This window comes from Arachis duranensis, chromosome 3, assembly GCF_000817695.3.
Source record: "Arachis duranensis cultivar V14167 chromosome 3, aradu.V14167.gnm2.J7QH, whole genome shotgun sequence".
NCBI lineage: Eukaryota > Viridiplantae > Streptophyta > Magnoliopsida > Fabales > Fabaceae > Arachis > Arachis duranensis.
This window is the reverse complement of record NC_029774.3, coordinates 132,130,092-132,149,395: the sequence shown is the minus strand read 5'-3', so window position 1 is coordinate 132,149,395 and position 19,304 is coordinate 132,130,092. Positions and strand designations below refer to the sequence as shown.

General features: G+C 30.1%; 2 protein-coding genes across 2 annotated transcripts; one reads left to right on the top strand and one right to left on the bottom strand.

The window, feature by feature from the left end:
• Positions 1 to 2,657: 2,657 nt before the first annotated feature.
• On the bottom strand, positions 2,658 to 3,647 carry LOC107481971 (probable transmembrane ascorbate ferrireductase 3). Its single transcript, XM_016102326.3, has 3 exons — positions 3,457 to 3,647; positions 3,315 to 3,363; positions 2,658 to 3,216 (listed from the first exon to the last, which is right to left on the bottom strand). Exons 1-3 carry the CDS (start codon positions 3,586 to 3,588, stop codon positions 2,759 to 2,761), a joined length of 639 nt encoding a protein of 212 aa, XP_015957812.1. The 5' UTR covers positions 3,589 to 3,647; the 3' UTR covers positions 2,658 to 2,758.
• A 4,698-nt stretch (positions 3,648 to 8,345) lies between these two features.
• Positions 8,346 to 11,318, top strand: LOC107482043 (protein TRIGALACTOSYLDIACYLGLYCEROL 1, chloroplastic). Its single transcript, XM_016102419.3, has 3 exons — positions 8,346 to 8,390; positions 9,759 to 9,905; positions 10,018 to 11,318. The coding sequence occupies exons 2-3, from the start codon at positions 9,862 to 9,864 to the stop codon at positions 11,036 to 11,038; spliced, it is 1,065 nt and encodes a 354-aa protein (XP_015957905.1). The 5' UTR covers positions 8,346 to 8,390; positions 9,759 to 9,861; the 3' UTR covers positions 11,039 to 11,318.
• The last annotated feature ends 7,986 nt before the right edge of the window (positions 11,319 to 19,304 follow it).

Here is a 19,304-nt window from a genome sequence, read left to right as displayed (position 1 = left end):
CTCAGTCTCTCTTTCTCCCCAATTTCGAAAATTGAACTATTGGGTAAGGAGATTTGTGGTTCTTTTGGTGATTTAGGATCAAATTAACTTAAGGAAATTAGTGGTCTTGTTCAATTGATGCATGAATAAGGTGAGAACCCTCAAACCCCATATGAATTGTCAGTTAGTAAGCTTTGATATTGATTATAGTGATATGTTATGGAAATAGATTGAATTATATTGATTTGGAGTTCATTGATGATGTTGGGAGCTTGATTTTGGATCTTGGTGGCTGGAGTTATGTTTGGTGAGGCATTGGGGCTGTGAACACTTGAGGAACGGTGAAATTGAGGTGTTTTTGGTTTAGGGAGAAATGGTCAAGGTATGATTTTGATTTCTTGTATATAATATATAATGTTTCGTGAAAACGTAGGCTAGACGACCATAGGATAGATTGGAATGTGCAAGTATGTTAAAGTTTAGTAACCTTGATAGAAATATGGAACTATGTTGAGAATGAGTTAATGAATGATAATATTGTTGATTGTTGATGCTGATATTTGATGATGATAATGTATTATGATGATCATGAGTTATATTATTTGGATTGTTGGATTATGTGAAAGGAAATTGAATGTAATTGAGTGATTGGTTGAAACGATTGATTTTGAGAAAGAAGTTTAGTAAAATAGAGGTTTGGCAATTCTTTTGCAAAAATAAAAATTGACCGAATTTTGGCGGGTCATAACTCAGCTTTCAGACTTTCAAATTTTTCTAAACTTGTTTTAAAAGAAAATTAGGTCCATGAAATTTACGTCATTCGAAAAACGAACTAAAAATGATTTTTAACGAAAGAGTTATGCGCGTTTGAAGTTTGGTGTGTGAAAGTAAAATCTGCGGAACTTAGCAGCTTTTTAACCTTTTTGGAGGACTCGCATACGCGGACGTTTGGCCCTATCAAGACGTCTCGCGTACGCGGGCGTGTGCATGCGTACGCAAGAGGGGAGTTTTTTAGGCTCGCATACACGGGCAAGTTCCACGCGACGCGAGACCTGCCCCCTGTCCAAGGGGTTTTCGGGTACGCGAACAATGGTCGCGTACGCGAGTTTGGCAAATGACACCCCACGTACGGGAGACGTAGCATGCGTACGCGATACTCTGTTTTTGGAGAAAAGTAGATTTTTGTGATTTTAAACCATTTTCTAACTTCCAAATCTCTATAGTTACCTCTTTTAGTTCCAAATTTAGTTTCTACTCATACGGAGAAGGGTGAACCTTGAAAGGGTGTTGACTTGGTGGCGAAGAAATATTGTGAAGTGGTGATTTATGTTTGAGAAGTGCTGAAACCCTGAATATATGATGAATGATGGCTAATATGATAATGAACAATTGAATATGAATGATTATTTTAGCTTGAGCACTTCTTTTTATCTGAGATACGAGTTTTCCTAGGTAGATGCAGTGGCTAGCCACCACTTGCTCCAGGTTGAGACTCGATACTCTATTGACCCTATGTCGCAAGATGTGGTCAGGCACTTTAACTCCCTGAAAATTCTCCCAATGAGATGAATTTGATGATTGATTGTAAAAGTTATGCATTGACTCTTGAGAATGCGCGCACGGAGGGACTGTCTAAGGTTAGCTACCGGACATGTCGGGTTTGACTACATAATCGACAGATGAGACTCATCAACCATAGGGCAATTATACATCATATGTATTTGTCTGTTTTGTTTGAATTTGCATTATGTAAGATTACCTACTTGATAATTTATACTTAACTGCTATATGATCTGTTTATGGTGAAATTGGATGTAATCCTACGTAATATGAATGTGCGTAATTACTAAACCTAATTTTTAAAATTTTAAATTCTAAAATTAAATAATTAATTAGAATTTTGTTTTTTAATTTTTAATTTTTTTAAAAATTTATTATTCATATTGTTCACACACAAAATTATTTTTTCATATTTTCTCTTATCCATTTACAGTTTTTTTTTTAGAGAATTTTCTTTTGTAAAAAAATTTAAATCACTCTTTCATCAGTCATTTTATATAGAAATACGTATTTAACATATTATAAATTTTTTTAAACAAATTTAACTATTCTATTATGACAATTTGGTTCTTCTAATATATTATTATTTAACTAAAAAATATATTAATTAATATTTATAAATATTAATATATTTATAAATATTAATATACACAAGTATATAATGATCGTTTATTTTTTAATGCACAAATAATTTTAACATTCGTGAATAGTATCAGAGCAACAATTATGTTAGGTGCATAACAAAATTAGCTACTAATATAAAAAAAAATACTAGAGTGCTATTAAAATTTATTATTTTCTGTTATTACTTTTAGTTATCAAATATCAATTTAATTTTTTTAATCTAGTAATCTAACAACATATAACAACATATTTTTAACTCACGCTTTTAAATATTGATAGCTAATTTTTGGCCAAAAATAATAAATTTTACTGATTTGTTAATATTTTTTAATATAAAATATATATTAGAATACAAATTTTTTATTAAAAATGAGTTAAACCGTATATATATTACTCATACATAAATATAAATTAGTTAATTTTAGTAATTGATGTTGATTTATAAATAATATTTTTGTGGGAGCAAATAGAGAGTACAACCTTGATTCTTAAAGTGCAAGAAAGTAACCTCAATCAATAGTCCAAATAAAAACAAATGATACAAGCCATTTCGGGTATATCCGAAGAAAGAAATTAGAGAAAATGGAAATAAATGTCAATGGCCATAATGAGCCAAACCAACTGAGATATCGACAAAGACACCAAACAAGAGAATTGCAAGGGCGGTGAAGTTGATCAAATGAGTCTCTCTCTGGTGCGGTAATAGTTTCAACATTGCATACCTATTCATGAAACCCGTCATTGCAGCACATATTGCCATGTACAACAGTGCTCTACCGCCAGCTATGTGCCATGGAGACATTGAAACTCTTGATTCTCGAGCTCCGAACATGAACATTAGTCCACCAAGCCACTGCAAGCCGAACAAGCAGAAGGTACCAAGGCCAATCCATGAGTGCAGGCTGTATACATCAACCAAGTTGACCATATCATGGTACTTGAACACTGCACATATACCAACAATTCCAAGTACTATAGCAATCAAATGAAGCATTGCATGAATCGTCTTTCGTGTTGTCCATTCTATTGTTACCATGTGGTGTGTCATTATCGCTGCTCACATTTAGTTACCAAAATCAGCCAATTAATCAAGATATACAACACAAGAACAAAAGGGAGATGATGAGAAAGAAAGAGAGTTAATTAGATACCTTGGCCAACAAGGAAAATGAACCCAAAGTACATCAGAAAAGGGTGAACCTGCAGGGCAGAGTTACGTTGAGTTAAGCATGAAATGGAATGTGATTATTAACCTTTTCAAAATCTTAATAAAAACCAAGAGAGTAGTGTTACGTTGAAGACGCGATCAGGATCTTCAGAATCATACTCGATTCCGCCGCGGTAATGCAGCAACCAAACAAGCAAGAGGATGAGGGCAAGGAAGCCAAACAACTGTGCTAAAGCCAAGGTACTGCTAGAACGCATCGTGTTGGAAGATGATGGAGAATTGAGATTTCAGAAGCCAAAATAAACAATGTTATGCTGCTGCTTCTGCTGTGGTTCAGTCTTATTATAGAGTCTTCCTTTTGATAAAGTTCAATAATCAATAAAAGAAGGAATTGCTTGATCTCTGGTTTTGGAATTTCGAAAACTTTGTGCTTTAGCTAAGCATCTTCTTCTTCTAAAGCCAATTCTAGTAACGTGTAAAGCATATTCTTCTGTCAGATCATTCCATTTTGTCCTTATGTAATTTATTTCATATTATTCATTGGTCGATTAGTCGTATTCTTCTAAACAATTCTGGAAAGTAAATTTACATAGGGATTAGTAGTAGTATTGATGAGTTGCAGATACATTTATTGCTTCAAATAAATTATTAGTTTCTTAGCTTCCGTAAAAGAAGAAAGTAACTCACAAAAATGATCGATTGCTTAACAACTAGAGATGTGAGAAATACGAAGGAAAGGAAAAGAGAAGGGTAGCTATGTTGGTCAAGAAAGGAATGGGGATCCGAGATACAACTTTTACCAGATTTTTTTTTTAGTTTCAAATTTTTATTAGCACCGTATGTATATATATATATATATATATAAACAATTATGTTATTTATACATTAAAATTAGTCACTAATATAAAATACATATTAAAATATAAAATATATATTAAAAATAATTTAATCAATATATATATTTTTATACAAATATATAATAGCTAATTTTTATGTATAAATAACATTTTTTATATATAAAATTCATAACTACTTTAGTATAGTTCAAAAATTAGAGATAAATTACAATTTCTTGTATATTATCACGTAATAAATTTAAATATACCATATTAGAAATAACAGACTAAATCGGAGAAAATATTTGTATATTATTAAGTGACTAAGTGTATGAAATTATACGCTAATGAGTAATAGCTCAAATGACATAGTCTCCCCATACTCAATTAAGAGGTTGCGGGTTCGAGTCTCCTATCTTTGGTAAAAAAAAAATGTATGAAATTATACAATATAAAATAATATTCATAGGTATTAAGAGAATCGTAATAATAAAGACATAATATACTATAATAAATATTCAGATATACTATATAATTCTAATTGATCCTAATTATATTCTAATAGTATATATAATTAGAATTTAATTTTAATGCACTATCAGTATAAAACCATTTTTACACATGTATCTAATCACATAATATTATATTAACAAAAATAACTACTTTTTACATTAATAGTGTGAATGGTCATCCAAAAAAATGACTGTAATTCTACCACCGTATAAAATATTTTACGTTGTTTGTGTATTAAAATTAAACTCATATATTTAACATATAAAATAATTTTTTTATATATTTTATTTGACAGGTATAATGTTTGAATTAAATTTTAAATAATTAAATATTATATTATTTTATTTTTCATGAAATTATAAAATTAATAATAAATATTTAAATAATCTTAAAATATATTGAATGAAGGTATTAAAAATTTATTCTGATCTAAACTTTAACTATATATTAGATAAGTTAAATATACGATTATTTCATAAATACAACGGTGTAAAATAAATCAATTATGCAATAATATATTAGAAAAAGTAAGTATATAAAATATATAGAATTTTTTAAATAAAATATAATAATATTTTGATATTTTTGTCAAATATAAATTTTATTTTTAATTATATAAAATATTTTGAATTTTTTATAATAATAATTAATAGCACATACTAGTTCATACCATTTCTACACTGTTACAAAACATACTATTTTTACACTAATTTTATATATATATATTAAGAATAAAAATATAAAATTAAACAAGTGGACATGTTATCGTATTAACTAAAAAAAACCTTAAAAAATCAGGTGTATAATAATAATAATAATGCGCAAATTAAAAAAAGATGAAGTGACAAAAGTATTCCTAAGAAACAACTAAAAAATAAAAAAGTAAAAATTTAACTTAGTTTTTGTCTATTTTTACAGAATGCAAAATACTCTTTGTCAAAAAATATTTTTTGTGGAGATATTATCTGTAATTTATGGGGTTTTAAATTCTCATAAAATTACGACGATGACTATTATTATAATACCATTATTTTTTTCATCCTCATTATTATTACTTCTATTTCTATTATTTATATTGTGTAATCATATTTTATCATGGTCATTATTTTCTCTATCATTATTATTACCAATACAAATATCATTAACATTAATATTATTTTTTTATTCCTTATTTGATACTATTTTTTTCCTTTAAAAAATCTTAGTACTACAATTATTTTTTTCTGTGATATCATTTTAAACAATGGTCTTTTTCCATATAAACACCATCGATAAATTTTTTTTTAAAATAAATTTATTAATAATTTATGAAAGTTTCATACCTCACAAATTACAAATAAAACCTAAAAAAAGAAAGTAAAAAATACACTGACTACGCATAACGAAAAATCGTGTTAAGACGAGGCAGACCAGCAACGACGACCTAGCCAATTTGATGGCATTGGTAATTTGACTACTCTAATAAGTGAGGCGGTGTTGATCTTCTGACGAGGAGTAACTTACTGATCATACTAAGGTATATATTTTCCTTTTTTGGGTACGAGAGGAGACTGATTCTGTTGTGTATTGTTATCTTTGCTAGATTTTTTTTGCCTCACGAAGAACAATTTTTTTTATCAGTTTTGTAGTTTTGAATATGATTCTTTAAAATTGAACTATCAAACCAATTAAACCCAGCTTGGTTCAAGTGGATAAAAAGAACCTAATGGATTGAATGAAGTATTTTAAGATTGGAATCAGTTGATGATTTAATTTATATTAAGAGTTTAATTTTAATGTTTTACATAGTATATAATTATAACTATTTTTTTATATGATTATTTATGTTTTAATATAAAAAATAATTATTTTTATTAATATAACATTGTGTAATTAGATGAATATGTAAAATGATTTTACTTAATGCATTAAAATAAATAGAAGAATGAATAAAAATATACATAAATTTTTACATGGTAAATAAATATACACTATTTTTTTAATGGGTTATAGATATACAACAATATCAAGTTTGTTGGTCATTATTCTTTTATTGCCTGAATAATTTTTCTATAATTATTGCCGCCAGATGACACCTTATTTGCCATTATGACATTATGTATCATGTGACGTGATCCTTTTGATGATACAGTAAAAAATAATTATCGAATTATTGAATTTATTAAATTAGAATAAAAAAAAGATTTACAAGTTATTACGTCTTTTTATTTTCTTCTTGTCATTCTCAACTTCGGACGGAGAATAAACAAGAAATTCTTCATCCTCTTCTTTCATGATTTTCGTTTTATGAGATTAAAAAAAAATCATCTCTCTAAACTTTCTTCGCGTTTCTCATAATAACTATTTATAAATTTTAAAGTACCAAAATATCACAATCTTAACAAAGAAAAAATATATCTCGTGCTTACGCGAGTGATTGTAGTGTTCCTCTTTTGCGTCGAAAGATAGGAAGAAAAAGTTTGACTACAATAACAATAAGTATCTGCATGTACTTAATGTAATGGTGTTTGAATCTGTAATAGAATGAGTCCAAAAAGATTATTTTTTTGTTGTTTGTTATGGAAGGTATGTGATTTCTTGTTATGTTTATAATGATAAATGCTATGTATTTTATATGAAAAAGTTGAAATTGTCTTCGAATTTATAAATGTAAAAAGTTGTAATGAGGTGTCATTATTTTATTTAGGTTGATAAAATTGTTAATGTTAAAAAAATTGGAAGATTCATGAGTAGAGTGAAAAAAAAAATAAAAATCTGTAAAAAAAAGTAAATAAAAAGTGAAAGAAAAGATGAAAAAAATATTACAGATAATTAATAGTATTAACGAAGAATTAAAGAGTATTAGAAATTGGATTTTATGCGTATGAAATTGCATTGAAAAGGAAGGAAAGAAACGTTGGAACTTATAAAATTTTTTGTTTTTTAATAAATTTAATAAGTTGACAATTATTGTTTTGGGAAAATATTAGGAGTTAATGGCTGTATAATGTGTACAATAAAAGTTTATGAAGTATTAGAGATATAATTATTAGTGTTATTTTTGATCATCAGCTAAAACTTTTAGAATGAGTGATATTATGGCATAGTATTAAAATATTAGATCTAAAAGGTCAAGAGTTCGAATTTCGGTGAATCCACGTTAATCAAAGATGTTCATTTTGTAACTCAATACCCCATTATATACAACATACCGTATATGTTTGTCTATTTTTTTAAATTAAATTCTTAAATTAAAGTATTAAACTCTACCCGATTCGATTGAATCAAAAAATTATCTGGCTAAAAATTCATAAATAAATTAGTGGAATCGACAGTTAATTGATGAACTGCTTTCTCCAGGAAAGTTTTTTAAGATTTTCGGTTTTCAATTTAAAAAAAAAAATCAGAACCACCCTCATTTTCTCTCCCTCCTCTCTCTCTCTCTCAAACGATGAAACGAAACCCTACGCAAACCCTATCAGAAGCTCAGACTTCGGAAAGCCACCACTATCGCCGCCGGCGGTGACAGCCAGCGGTTGCCGTCGTCGCCTCTCGAAGGTCTGCTCGGATCTCTTCTCTTGGATCCGCTTCTCCTCGACGTCGCTAAAAGGTCAATTCGGAGCTGTTGGCGTCGCCGTCTCTGTCAGCCCTTGCCGCCGGGTGGAACTGCCGTTGTCGCCATCACTTCTCATTCTTCCCTCGCCGTCACTTCCCTTCCTCCCTCGCCGCCGGTAAGCACAGCTGCTTCAGTTTATGTTTGCTTATTTTGTTAATTTTATTAATTCTGAGTTGCTGTTTTTCTTTTGTTAATTTTTGCTTATTTTGTTAAATTTTGAGGGATGATGGTTGATGGTGTTTTGTTAAATTTTCCGAAATAATTTGTTATTTTGAGTTGCTGATTTTCTGAAATAATTTTGTGTTCTGAGTTGGAATTGTTGCTGATGTGATTATGAATTTACTTTGGATTCTTTGCTTAGTTTTTCTGTTTTTGGATTCTCTGGCTTTGGATGCTGAGAAGTTTTTGGATTCTGAGTTTTTGTTGAATACTTAATTAGTATTGAGGATACAAATGTAATAGAATAAGATTCGGTTCAAGAAAGAGTGAAAGAAGAGTAGTTAGATTCTTGATTAGTTAGTTATTCTGTTTCAGGTCAATAGCTTCCATATATATAGTGCAGACTTTGTATTTGGAAGTGTGATTCAGTTTTTAGTTCAAACTAATATGATTCGTGTATATTGATTCTCAATAATTCTGTTCTCAATTTTAAGTCTTTGAATTCATTTCTTTGTTTCTTATATCACAAGAATTCCTCTCTTCTTTCTTCTGCTCATCACCATTCTGTTCTGATTATCTTGGAGTGCTTATCTTGATTGTCAAGCAATTGAGCTTGATCTTCTACAACTAGAAGTCTTTGTTGAAATTTTTTGTGATTCTGAATTCTTTGTTGCTGATGGTTTGAGTTCTTGTGTAACTTTGTTTTTTCCATTGTTGCTGAGTGATACTTGATTATTAGTAGTTATTGTTGAATTCTTTTTATTCTAAATTTTTGTTGCTGATGTGATGAGTATTGTTGCCAATTACTTGATTAGAACTTAGAAGTTAATAAGAAATTTTTTATTTTGTGAATTTTTAATGATAAATATGACCAAGTTATTATGTAAAATGGTAAAACTTTGAATTTCATTAGTTTAGAAAACATTGAATTTGAATATTTGAAATTGTATATTGAATTTTTAATGATTTTATTGTATATTTGATTAAACCGGTTCAATTACGGTTCGACCTTGGTTGGACCATTGAACCATTGAACTTGTCACTTGACCAGTTTGGTTCTCGCAAATAAACTAAAGTCTACATAGGCGCCAGTTTTGTTCTTCATATGTTCAATCTATGCTCCACTGTTTAAGATGGAAAAGATGTTTTATTAATTAAATCTCGGCTCTCAAGTCTCTCTACATATTGGAAATAGGAAATATCTTCAAGCTGCTATAATCCATCCTCCTGATGGCAGACAGATTTACAATCTTGCTGATGCATTATTATTGTCCATTCAATCTTATTATAAGTTCTCATCAAGATCTTAAACTGTGTGATACAGATCTTAGAGCTTTCACACTATCATTGGGGCTGCATTTGTTTCTCTGATGTATGATTGGATTAACCTCAGATTCAAACGGTGTTTGTAACTCAAGGATATCACCATGCAAGCAGCAACTTACGGTTCTGTATTCTGTTTCTCTCACAGGTTCGAACTTACTCGTATTCCCTGGTTTTATGCAGCTTGAAACAGTGTCTGCTTATTGCTTTGTGCAAATTATGTTAGATTGATTCTAAAATGGTATAAAATTGTATAACAGAAACTTAAGAATAAATGCACAGACAAGTTTGGTGAAATTACATGCACTGCATCCCTCTCAGCTTGATCGGAAGTTTGAACGAAATTTGGGACCTCATATGCATAACTTTCCCATTAATAGAAAACCAAGCAGATTGTATGTGCTTCCGAACACAAATGATGGCCACCCTTCTGCTTCTACTGTGGATGATGGAATGAACACAAACCATGCTCCTAGTGGCACGTCCCCAACGTTTCTCAGCAATTGGTCACCTCCAAGGTACCTGTGGAGGGGCTTGTCAGTTTTAATCTTGGCAGGACAGGTAATAATGAAGACTTTAAAGGGAAAGGTTCATTGGAGGAATACTCTTCAACAATTGGAGAGAGTTGGTCCAAGATCAGTTGGGGTATGTCTCTTAACTGCGGCATTTGTCGGCATGGCCTTCACAATTCAATTTGTTAGAGAGTTCACTAGGTTAGGATTGAATAGATCTGTGGGTGGAGTTTTGGCTCTGGCTTTCTCAAGGGAGCTAAGTCCTGTGGTTACATCAATTGTGGTTGCTGGACGCATTGGAAGTGCATTTGCAGCAGAGTTAGGAACAATGCAGGTTTCTGAGCAAACTGATACATTGAGAGTTCTTGGTTCAGACCCTGTTGATTATCTTGTAACACCAAGAGTGATAGCCACTTGTGTTGCCCTACCCTTCTTGACTTTATTGTGTTTTACAATAGGGATGGCATCTAGCGCCCTCCTTGCTGATAGTGTTTATGGTGTGAGCATTAACATAATTTTGGATTCGGCTCAGCGAGCTCTTAGACCATGGGATATTATTAGTGCAATGATCAAGTCTCAGGTTTTCGGCTCTATCATATCTATAGTGAGCTGCGCATGGGGAGTCACGACTTTAGGAGGCGCTAAAGGTGTTGGAGAATCAACAACTTCAGCTGTAGTTATTTCTCTGGTTGGGATCTTCGTTGCTGATTTTGCTCTTTCTTATTGTTTCTTTCAAGGAGCTGGAGATCAGCTGAAGAATTGCATTTAAACAATTAATGGTATGTCTGCAGATTTGCTCATATGTAAAATGTGAATAGCTTATTTGCTTGATATGCTAGCATGCTCTGATCAATGTCTTTTCTTTGAGAGCTGCAATAAAATATCTGTACAATTGTATCAGTTATTCAATTGCATAAGTTATCATGTTCTTTTCTTTAGCCGCCAAAGATCATTTGAACAACTCCCATGTCTGTTTCTGCTCCATGCATGGACTTGACCTTCCATTATTGCTTAGAAAATGAGAGTGGATTTCTGGATTTGTTGCTTTAGGGTGTGTGTAGTTGGGAGAATTATAAATAATTCTTAGGAATTTTAAGATGTGAATATCATATTTTTATGTTTGGTTTAAAGTTTGAAAAGCAATATCCAAACAAGTTTGATTCTAAAGAATCAAAATACCATTATTTCAATTTTCACCTTTTTCCTGGGTATATTTGATTTTTATATGAAAATGGAATGTGCGTAATAAAATAATATTTGAACCACACACACCCTTGTAAATAAATTCCAGTGGCAATACTTTTTTCAGGGAGTAAGGAATGAGTTTCTACCTATGAAGCACGGACACTTCGCTGAGTTGTCGTGTTCACGTGTCGGACACATTTCGGACATGACACTCACCGACACGCGTCGGACACGCATGTCTGCTATGTCCAACCGTGTTTTAATAAAAAGCAAAAAAAATTTCTCCGAATACATTTTGACACGCCTAAATACCATTATGTGTCAGCTTGTCTAATATTATTCTTAACATATATTTTTGAAATAAATTTAGATATAGTATATATTATTATTTATTAAAATAAAAAATATTTTAAATACTTGATATAATTATTTTATATATGCGTGTCCCCATGTCTTATAAGATTTTAAAATTCGTATGTCGGTGTCTCCCGTATCGTGTCTGTGTCCGTGTCAGTGTCCATGCATCACAGTTCTTATCATGAGATGGAAGTTTTTCAAAGGGCCTTTGATACATGGGCTGGTACTTGTGAAGCCCAATTACTGTTTAGTCGGTTTTAGATTGCTCAAAAACCCCGGACTAAAAAAAGGGAAAAAGATTGCTCCCAAAACCAAAAAGGGAAAGTGCCTATATATATATATATATATATACATCACATATCCTGAACCCTAAGATTTTTTTTTTGGTTAGATGGATTAGATAACTCCCAATTCTAGGTATCATAATAGTTAATACACACTCACACAACATTAAAAGACTCATATTTAACATGGGTGCAACTTATTAAGAGGCATATGATTTTACTAATTGAGCTAGGTCTCAACAATCCTAAGATCATGGTAAAAACTGAAGAGCAACTAAATAAGGCCAAAATTTGCTATTCCCCTTTGATTATGAACCATAGATAGTAATACAATAGTCAAAAGCTGAGTTTGATTATTTTGCAACCAAGACAAAATTTATTTTAGTATTTTACATTATTTTCTAATTCTCCAAGCTTTTTAATTTTTTTAAAATAAATATATTTACCCAATAAATTTTAATGTAAAGTCGTGTAAAGTTTAATTTCAACCGCAAGATAGAGACAAAAATAGTGATGGGATTCCCAAGTGAGAATGCATATAACTAACATCAGCAGCAATTAGTTTGAGTTCCTAAGTCTCTGGTAATTATCGCTAGATTCTTTTAAAATAATTTTTTATGTGCATGATATTGCCAAATAAAAACATAGGGTGCTTATGATTTATATTTTATACAATACTCAGATCGAGACATTTGCTTCAATCACCTTACTTCTGTATTACTCCTAAGTAATTATCTTCAGGCTTGGCGCCATATTCTATTGGCCATCTAGTTGTCTAAGTGGCATAGAAATCTGTTTCTAGGTTAACTCATGTTTATTTTTGGATATCAATGTAAGGGGTTTTACATAAACTTGCGATGCACGTTTATATAGTCATATTTAATATGGATACACTGCATATTCTTTTAGAAATTCATAAGCGTTTACAATATAAAACAAAGAGTTTCCATTCCCAATATTGTGCGAAATGTAAAAGCATAGCATGTGAGCAACAACCGTTTAACTACCACATATCTTGAAGCTATAAATGGCAAATTAAAATATGATAGTGATATGTATATGTGCATGTAATTAGTGAACATCCATTTAAGGCATAATATATGTGAGACTGTGCGCGAGTTAATTAGAATTGGAGGATAAGAAAGGTGGGTGATAGATTTATATAGCGAATGAGAGTGGTAGACCCCAGAAACCATATAGTAGAGAATACATATATAGTACGTCACAAATCAAGAAACAGACGCATGAGTATAGGCATTTTGTGTTGTGGTGGTGCCAGTTATTTATTTATGCAACCATATCAACCTCTTTGTCATGTTCACAAAAAAAGAGCCACCAGGGTTATTTTGGATCATTCTCATCTCACTATCAAATTCTTGCCTCTGACAGTTGTGTAAGAAAATGACGTTCTTCACATCTGATCCTCTCACTGTATCTTCATTTGCACACCATTCAATTCAATTTCAATTTCAATTAATGTTATGTGGATCACTTTCGGCTATTGCAATAAGAGCCAACTCTTTCAGATGATGCCCTTTAAATATCAATTATTATTACTTTTTAGCGTGTGATGTGTAAATAATAACTTTTTTTCAAACATCTTATTAATTGATATGTATATATGAATTTAATTTTGATGCACAGTACATTTTTTCACAATGACCACTTGAATAGTCATTTAAAAAAATGGAATATAAAATATTTTATAATATCAGCACTGTATCAAAATTAAACTCAACATCGTAAACATTGTTTATAAACATTGAAAACGTAGAAGTTGAAGTTGAGGGATGGGGTGATTCGGGTGCCATATAACAACGTGTGGAAACCATATATATTATGTCTACTCAGCAGATAAGACCCTTCTATCTTTCAACTTTGATGATACAGAATGGACCCAACTTAATAATTAACCACATTGGCATACAACATATACTATGTTAGCCTACCCCAATCAAGGTCCACATATATGCTTTAATTCCCCAACCATACCAATATATTGCGCAATTCTTCAAACGAAATTCCGTATATCCCCACCATAAATCCAACCTTCTTCTTTGTAGGAGCAATTAAAGGCCCTCTTGTGGAAACTGCCCCCATCCATCATCCATGTGTCTCCATTTATGTTTAATGAGAAGAGAAAAAAAAAACTACCATTATCAATTAAATATTGTGTATGTGATGCTATTGGCTGGCTTATTGGTGCATATTGATGTGTATAGATAGAATCAATCATTAAACTTGGGATATAAGCAAGGAATATTATAATATAGTAGCGAAAATGTCATTTCTCTCCGATGAGATATCTAAATGATACTCTCATTTATTTATATGGATATTTTAATTAAGAAAAAAAAAAGTTAAAGTGTGTATTATTTTAATTTTATGAAAGAAAAGAGCGTATATTTTATAAATAAATAAAAATGTAGTGTCATTTTGATAATATATAATTGACTTATAAGAGAGCATGTGTACAATCTTTTTTAAATATATATAATAATCTAAAACAAAAAGAGTAGAGTTAAACTCATGACACTTTAGTCACAAAAAAAAGTCACCAAAAAACTCATGACACTTCGAATTTAGTATAACATACTTAACATCTTGGTTAATCTCAATTTTATTTTTTTTCTTATTAATATGATTATTATCATTTATTTTTAATTTATAAAAAAGTAACTAATAGTAATACATTGATAATATAATAATAGTAGTGCTACTGGAATAATAGAATTTGTAGATAAATAATGTAAATATTGAACAACGCAAACAACAATTTAAAAAAAGAAAATTAAATTGATTATTAAAATCAGGTTTTCAATTTATTAGAATGTGAAAATTTAGGTGCAGTCGACTTCACATAAAGCTAAAAGCTGAGAATCGTTAGATGAAAATTTAGTCAAATCAGTCAAATCATCTAACGGTTCTCAAGTATCAACTTCACGTAAAGTCGACTGTACCTGAGTTTCCACCTTATTAGAATAATTAATTTTTGAATTTAAATTATTAAGGTTAGGCAACGTAACCTCCTCTTAATATACCATCACATTACGTTCCCATTCCATCTCAATCCTCCTCCCCTTCCTCCACTCACACCGTCGTTCATCCCGACGGTCCTTCCTTACGCTGTTCCGCTCGACGCGCCTCCACCTCCGCCGGTCAGCGCGATGTGTCTCCCCCTCCGGTGCTCAACCCAATATGCCTTCCACCCACCCGCTCATCCACTACTGTTGCTATTTTCGCACCACTCTTTTTAGGCGGCGTTGCTGCGGTGTCGCGCCCCCTCTCATGGAGTTGCTGCATCATCGGCCGGGTTATCGTTCTGAGGCACCGTAATTTTCGGTAAAAACCGTTGGAGAGTGAACCATTGATGGAGCCATCAATCCGTTCACCTCGTCACATGCGTTCCACATGCACCACTGCAGCTATTTTGCGTTCCACGGGTGCTGCCGCTGCTGCCTTGCTATTCTTGGGTGGCGCTGCTATTGTCTTGTCGTCATTCTCCCTCTACCATTGTGGTTCTCCTCCTCCTATTCTTTCTCATTAAGCACAAACATTCCATTTGCAGGAAAAATAAATATCTGATGATTTAAATAGATACAATAAAATTTGTTCGATGTTTATTTTATTAGATATATGGATAGTTATTTTTATTCTAAGGTGGATGTTTATTTAATTGGGATTGAATTTAATAAGATACAATGAAATTTGCTAGATATTTATTTTATTAGGTAAGTAGATGGTTATTTTTATTCTAAACCGACATTTTTTATAGAGAAAAAGCTCGACGGCGCTGAGGATAACTAGTGAGGCAGGACCAACGATGCAATGAAAATTTGGGTAGAGAATATGCCACGATAAAAGAATTAGAAAATGGTTAATTAAAATGTAAAAGATAAAAATAAAATTTTTAACAAGATAATTTATAATAGACTTTTTTTTTTCTATGAACCGAGAATACAACTTAGTGTGTGTTTGGATTACAGTTTGCAAACGGGAGTTTGAATAAAATTGATTTTGCAAATTTGATTTTGATGAAAAGTAAGTTTGTGTTAAGTGATTTATGTTTGGCAATATTTATATCAAAATGGATTATAGTAAAATAAATGTTGTTTGGATTACACTATTTAAAATCACTTTTAGATACAAAATTACTAAAATAGACATCAACTTAAATAATTTTTGTATATTATTTTAATTTAGATATTTAAATAGATCTTATTAATTAATTCTATAATAAAATTAATATTTATACACTAAGATAAAAATAATATATAAAAATTGGCAAAATATACTTTTAATTAAAACTAACAAAATATAAATTTTAGAGAGTACTAAAAATAATAAAAAATTAAATATTTATTTTGGTAGTAATTAAAATAAATCAAAAAAAATTTTATAATATTTTTTATATAGTATATTTTTAGTACTCTTAGTACTCTTTTTTAGTATGTTATAATTTTTTATTATTATTATTTACAATTAATTTTTTGTTTAATTTACTTTCTTAATAGGATCAATAAATTATATTAAAAAAATAAAAATAATACAAAAAAATATAATTATAAAAGTGTATAATATCAAATAAATAATTAATAAAAAATAGTAAATAATAGAAAAAGATAGTTCATATAAACAAAAATAATATAAATAATACAATAGTATGCATAAAGGATAAAATTGATAAAAGATAAATAAAAATTGAGTATTGATGGCTAAAAACCCGTTGGTGAAACGCAGAAGCTTAAAATTGTTGCTTCTTGAAAACGTGGTTTTGAATGTAAAATCACTTCTGTGTTCATGATCCAAAAATTTGTCAAATCAAAAATTACAACTTTCAAGATATCTAAACGTACTTTTTCTCTTTGAAGGTAGTTGTTAGACATCCTTATTTGTCGGGCGAAACCGTTTGCCAATTTACAAAACCCACAAATGCATGATAGAGAGAGAAGGGGTGGCCTCGATGGTGAGTTGGATCTTCGATTTCTTTTTTAATTATTTTATGTTTTGTGTTTGGCATGTCGGGAATAAATGATGTGATGAGGCCCTACATACATTAGTATTATTATTCTCGTTCCTGAAATACTATAGCCCCACCATGAATGGAACCACGTTCTAGAGACATTGTTATCTCCTTTCTGGCCTCGTTTTGGATATGTGATTTTCTTGATCATCGAGTATACTTGAATCTAATCACATATGTATTGAGTGTCATATCATATACATATATATAGGTATACATGTTAAACTATACTATACATTATGAACTTGCATGTTGCCTTTCTAACATACATATCATACTTTTTTCTTTTTTCTTTTCTTTTATTTTCCTCTACTTTAACTTAATTGCTTTCATACTGGTTTTCAGTTTTTTCTTAAATATTGAAACATATACATTGTACATTTTAAAGACACATTCTCAGCAGTTGGAATANATGCCAATGTATATACGCATATACATACAAAACATAATAGCACGGGCTACATCATAAAAGCTCACAATCTTTGACTTCTTCATATACACCATTTTTTACAGCACCGAAAGTTGTTTTCTAAAATTTTTTACAATAATATTTGAAAAACAATGAAATAAATTAATTTAAATAGTTTAAAATTATTTTATTTATTAATTATCATTAAAATAATTATATAAATTTAAATATAATAAATATGTAATGTTAAATATTATTGTTACGTGAGTAACCTGAGATTGGTGGACCGGACTTGAAAGATTGGCCCAAGCATCAAGAAGAAGGGGTCTCCAACTTGGTTTGCGTTGAGAGTCTCCGTCCGACTTGTGTATGTGAAAAAATGGGATAGTACTTGTAAAGACACTCCGATACTTAAATCAGCAAGGGGTTAAGCAAGTTTTAGGGTCAGTTACTTATTTAAATAAGTGTTATTTGCCAACTATTATTCGAATCCAACTTCTTTAGAGTGGAGTCTATATTGAATCCGACCTCTTCTAAGGACGTCAGTAGGTAGCGAAGGCCAATCTTTAGATTAGACATTTTTGGATTTATTTAGATCTGAACCCTAATTTTGGGTTAGGGTATGAACAATTATATATATAAAATTATAGATATTATATTATATAAGATAATTTTAAATATTATTTTTTTAGTATTATAAATTTTTTTAATGAATTCTCGTTAACCAAAGACAAATAGTATTTGAATTTATTATGTTATATCCTGCTTAATTAATTAGCTTTATGCATGTATGTGTGTATATTATACTCTATTTTTATTATATATATGCTTTTTGTTTGAGTCGCTTAATTAGCTTGTTGGAAAATACATGTAGGTGAAGGGAGCATGTTCTTCTTGGTGATGAATGCTACCAATAATTCTATTTTGGGGTTAAATGAATGGCAACAAATAATATCATCGACGAATGCAATTATACAAACAAATTATATAGGAAAGACATAACTTATTGTAATAAGGCTTAATAATGTATGTGCCACGTTGTCTAGGATCTTGGTGTTGGGAAAACAGGGCACAATTTTGTGTAGGTTTTAGACTATTCGCCGTTATCTAAGATGCACCACATGGATCCTTCGGCTTATTATTCTTGTTTAGTTGCTTATTGTGGAAGGTAATCAAACTTAAAAAAAAATTAGTAAAATTTATATTTTTTATAAATATTTTTAATTTAATTATTAATTTAATTTAATAATATATTTTTAAATATTATTTAATTAAAAATAATAAATTTTACTGATTTTTTAATATTTCTCTTCTTAATATTTGATTTAGCCAAAGATATTTATATTACCCATAAATGATTAGAGAGCGAGCGATCGAGATAAAACCGACCAATACTGTTTCTTTTTTCTTTATGTGGTATCTACGTAATGCTAATAATTATTATATATAAGTTGATTGCCCATTACTTCAGCTGTAATTTTTCTACTTACTATAATCAAATACTAAGAATAATAACCATTTCAGATAGAAACTATGGATGCTTAGCCATAAAGTTATGAATGTTCCAACTTCCAATGCAGTTGTATACACCAAAAATATATTTAGAGGGTAAAGAATACACTTATTCTTATGTATATAGCGCTTCATTTTCTTATTTTTATTTTTAATTAAAACAGATTTAAATCTTTTAAATTTTAAATTTTATTATAAAAAATAAAGTATAAATTTTTTTCATTTATTTTTGAAGTAAAACAAAAAATATATATATAAAAAAGAC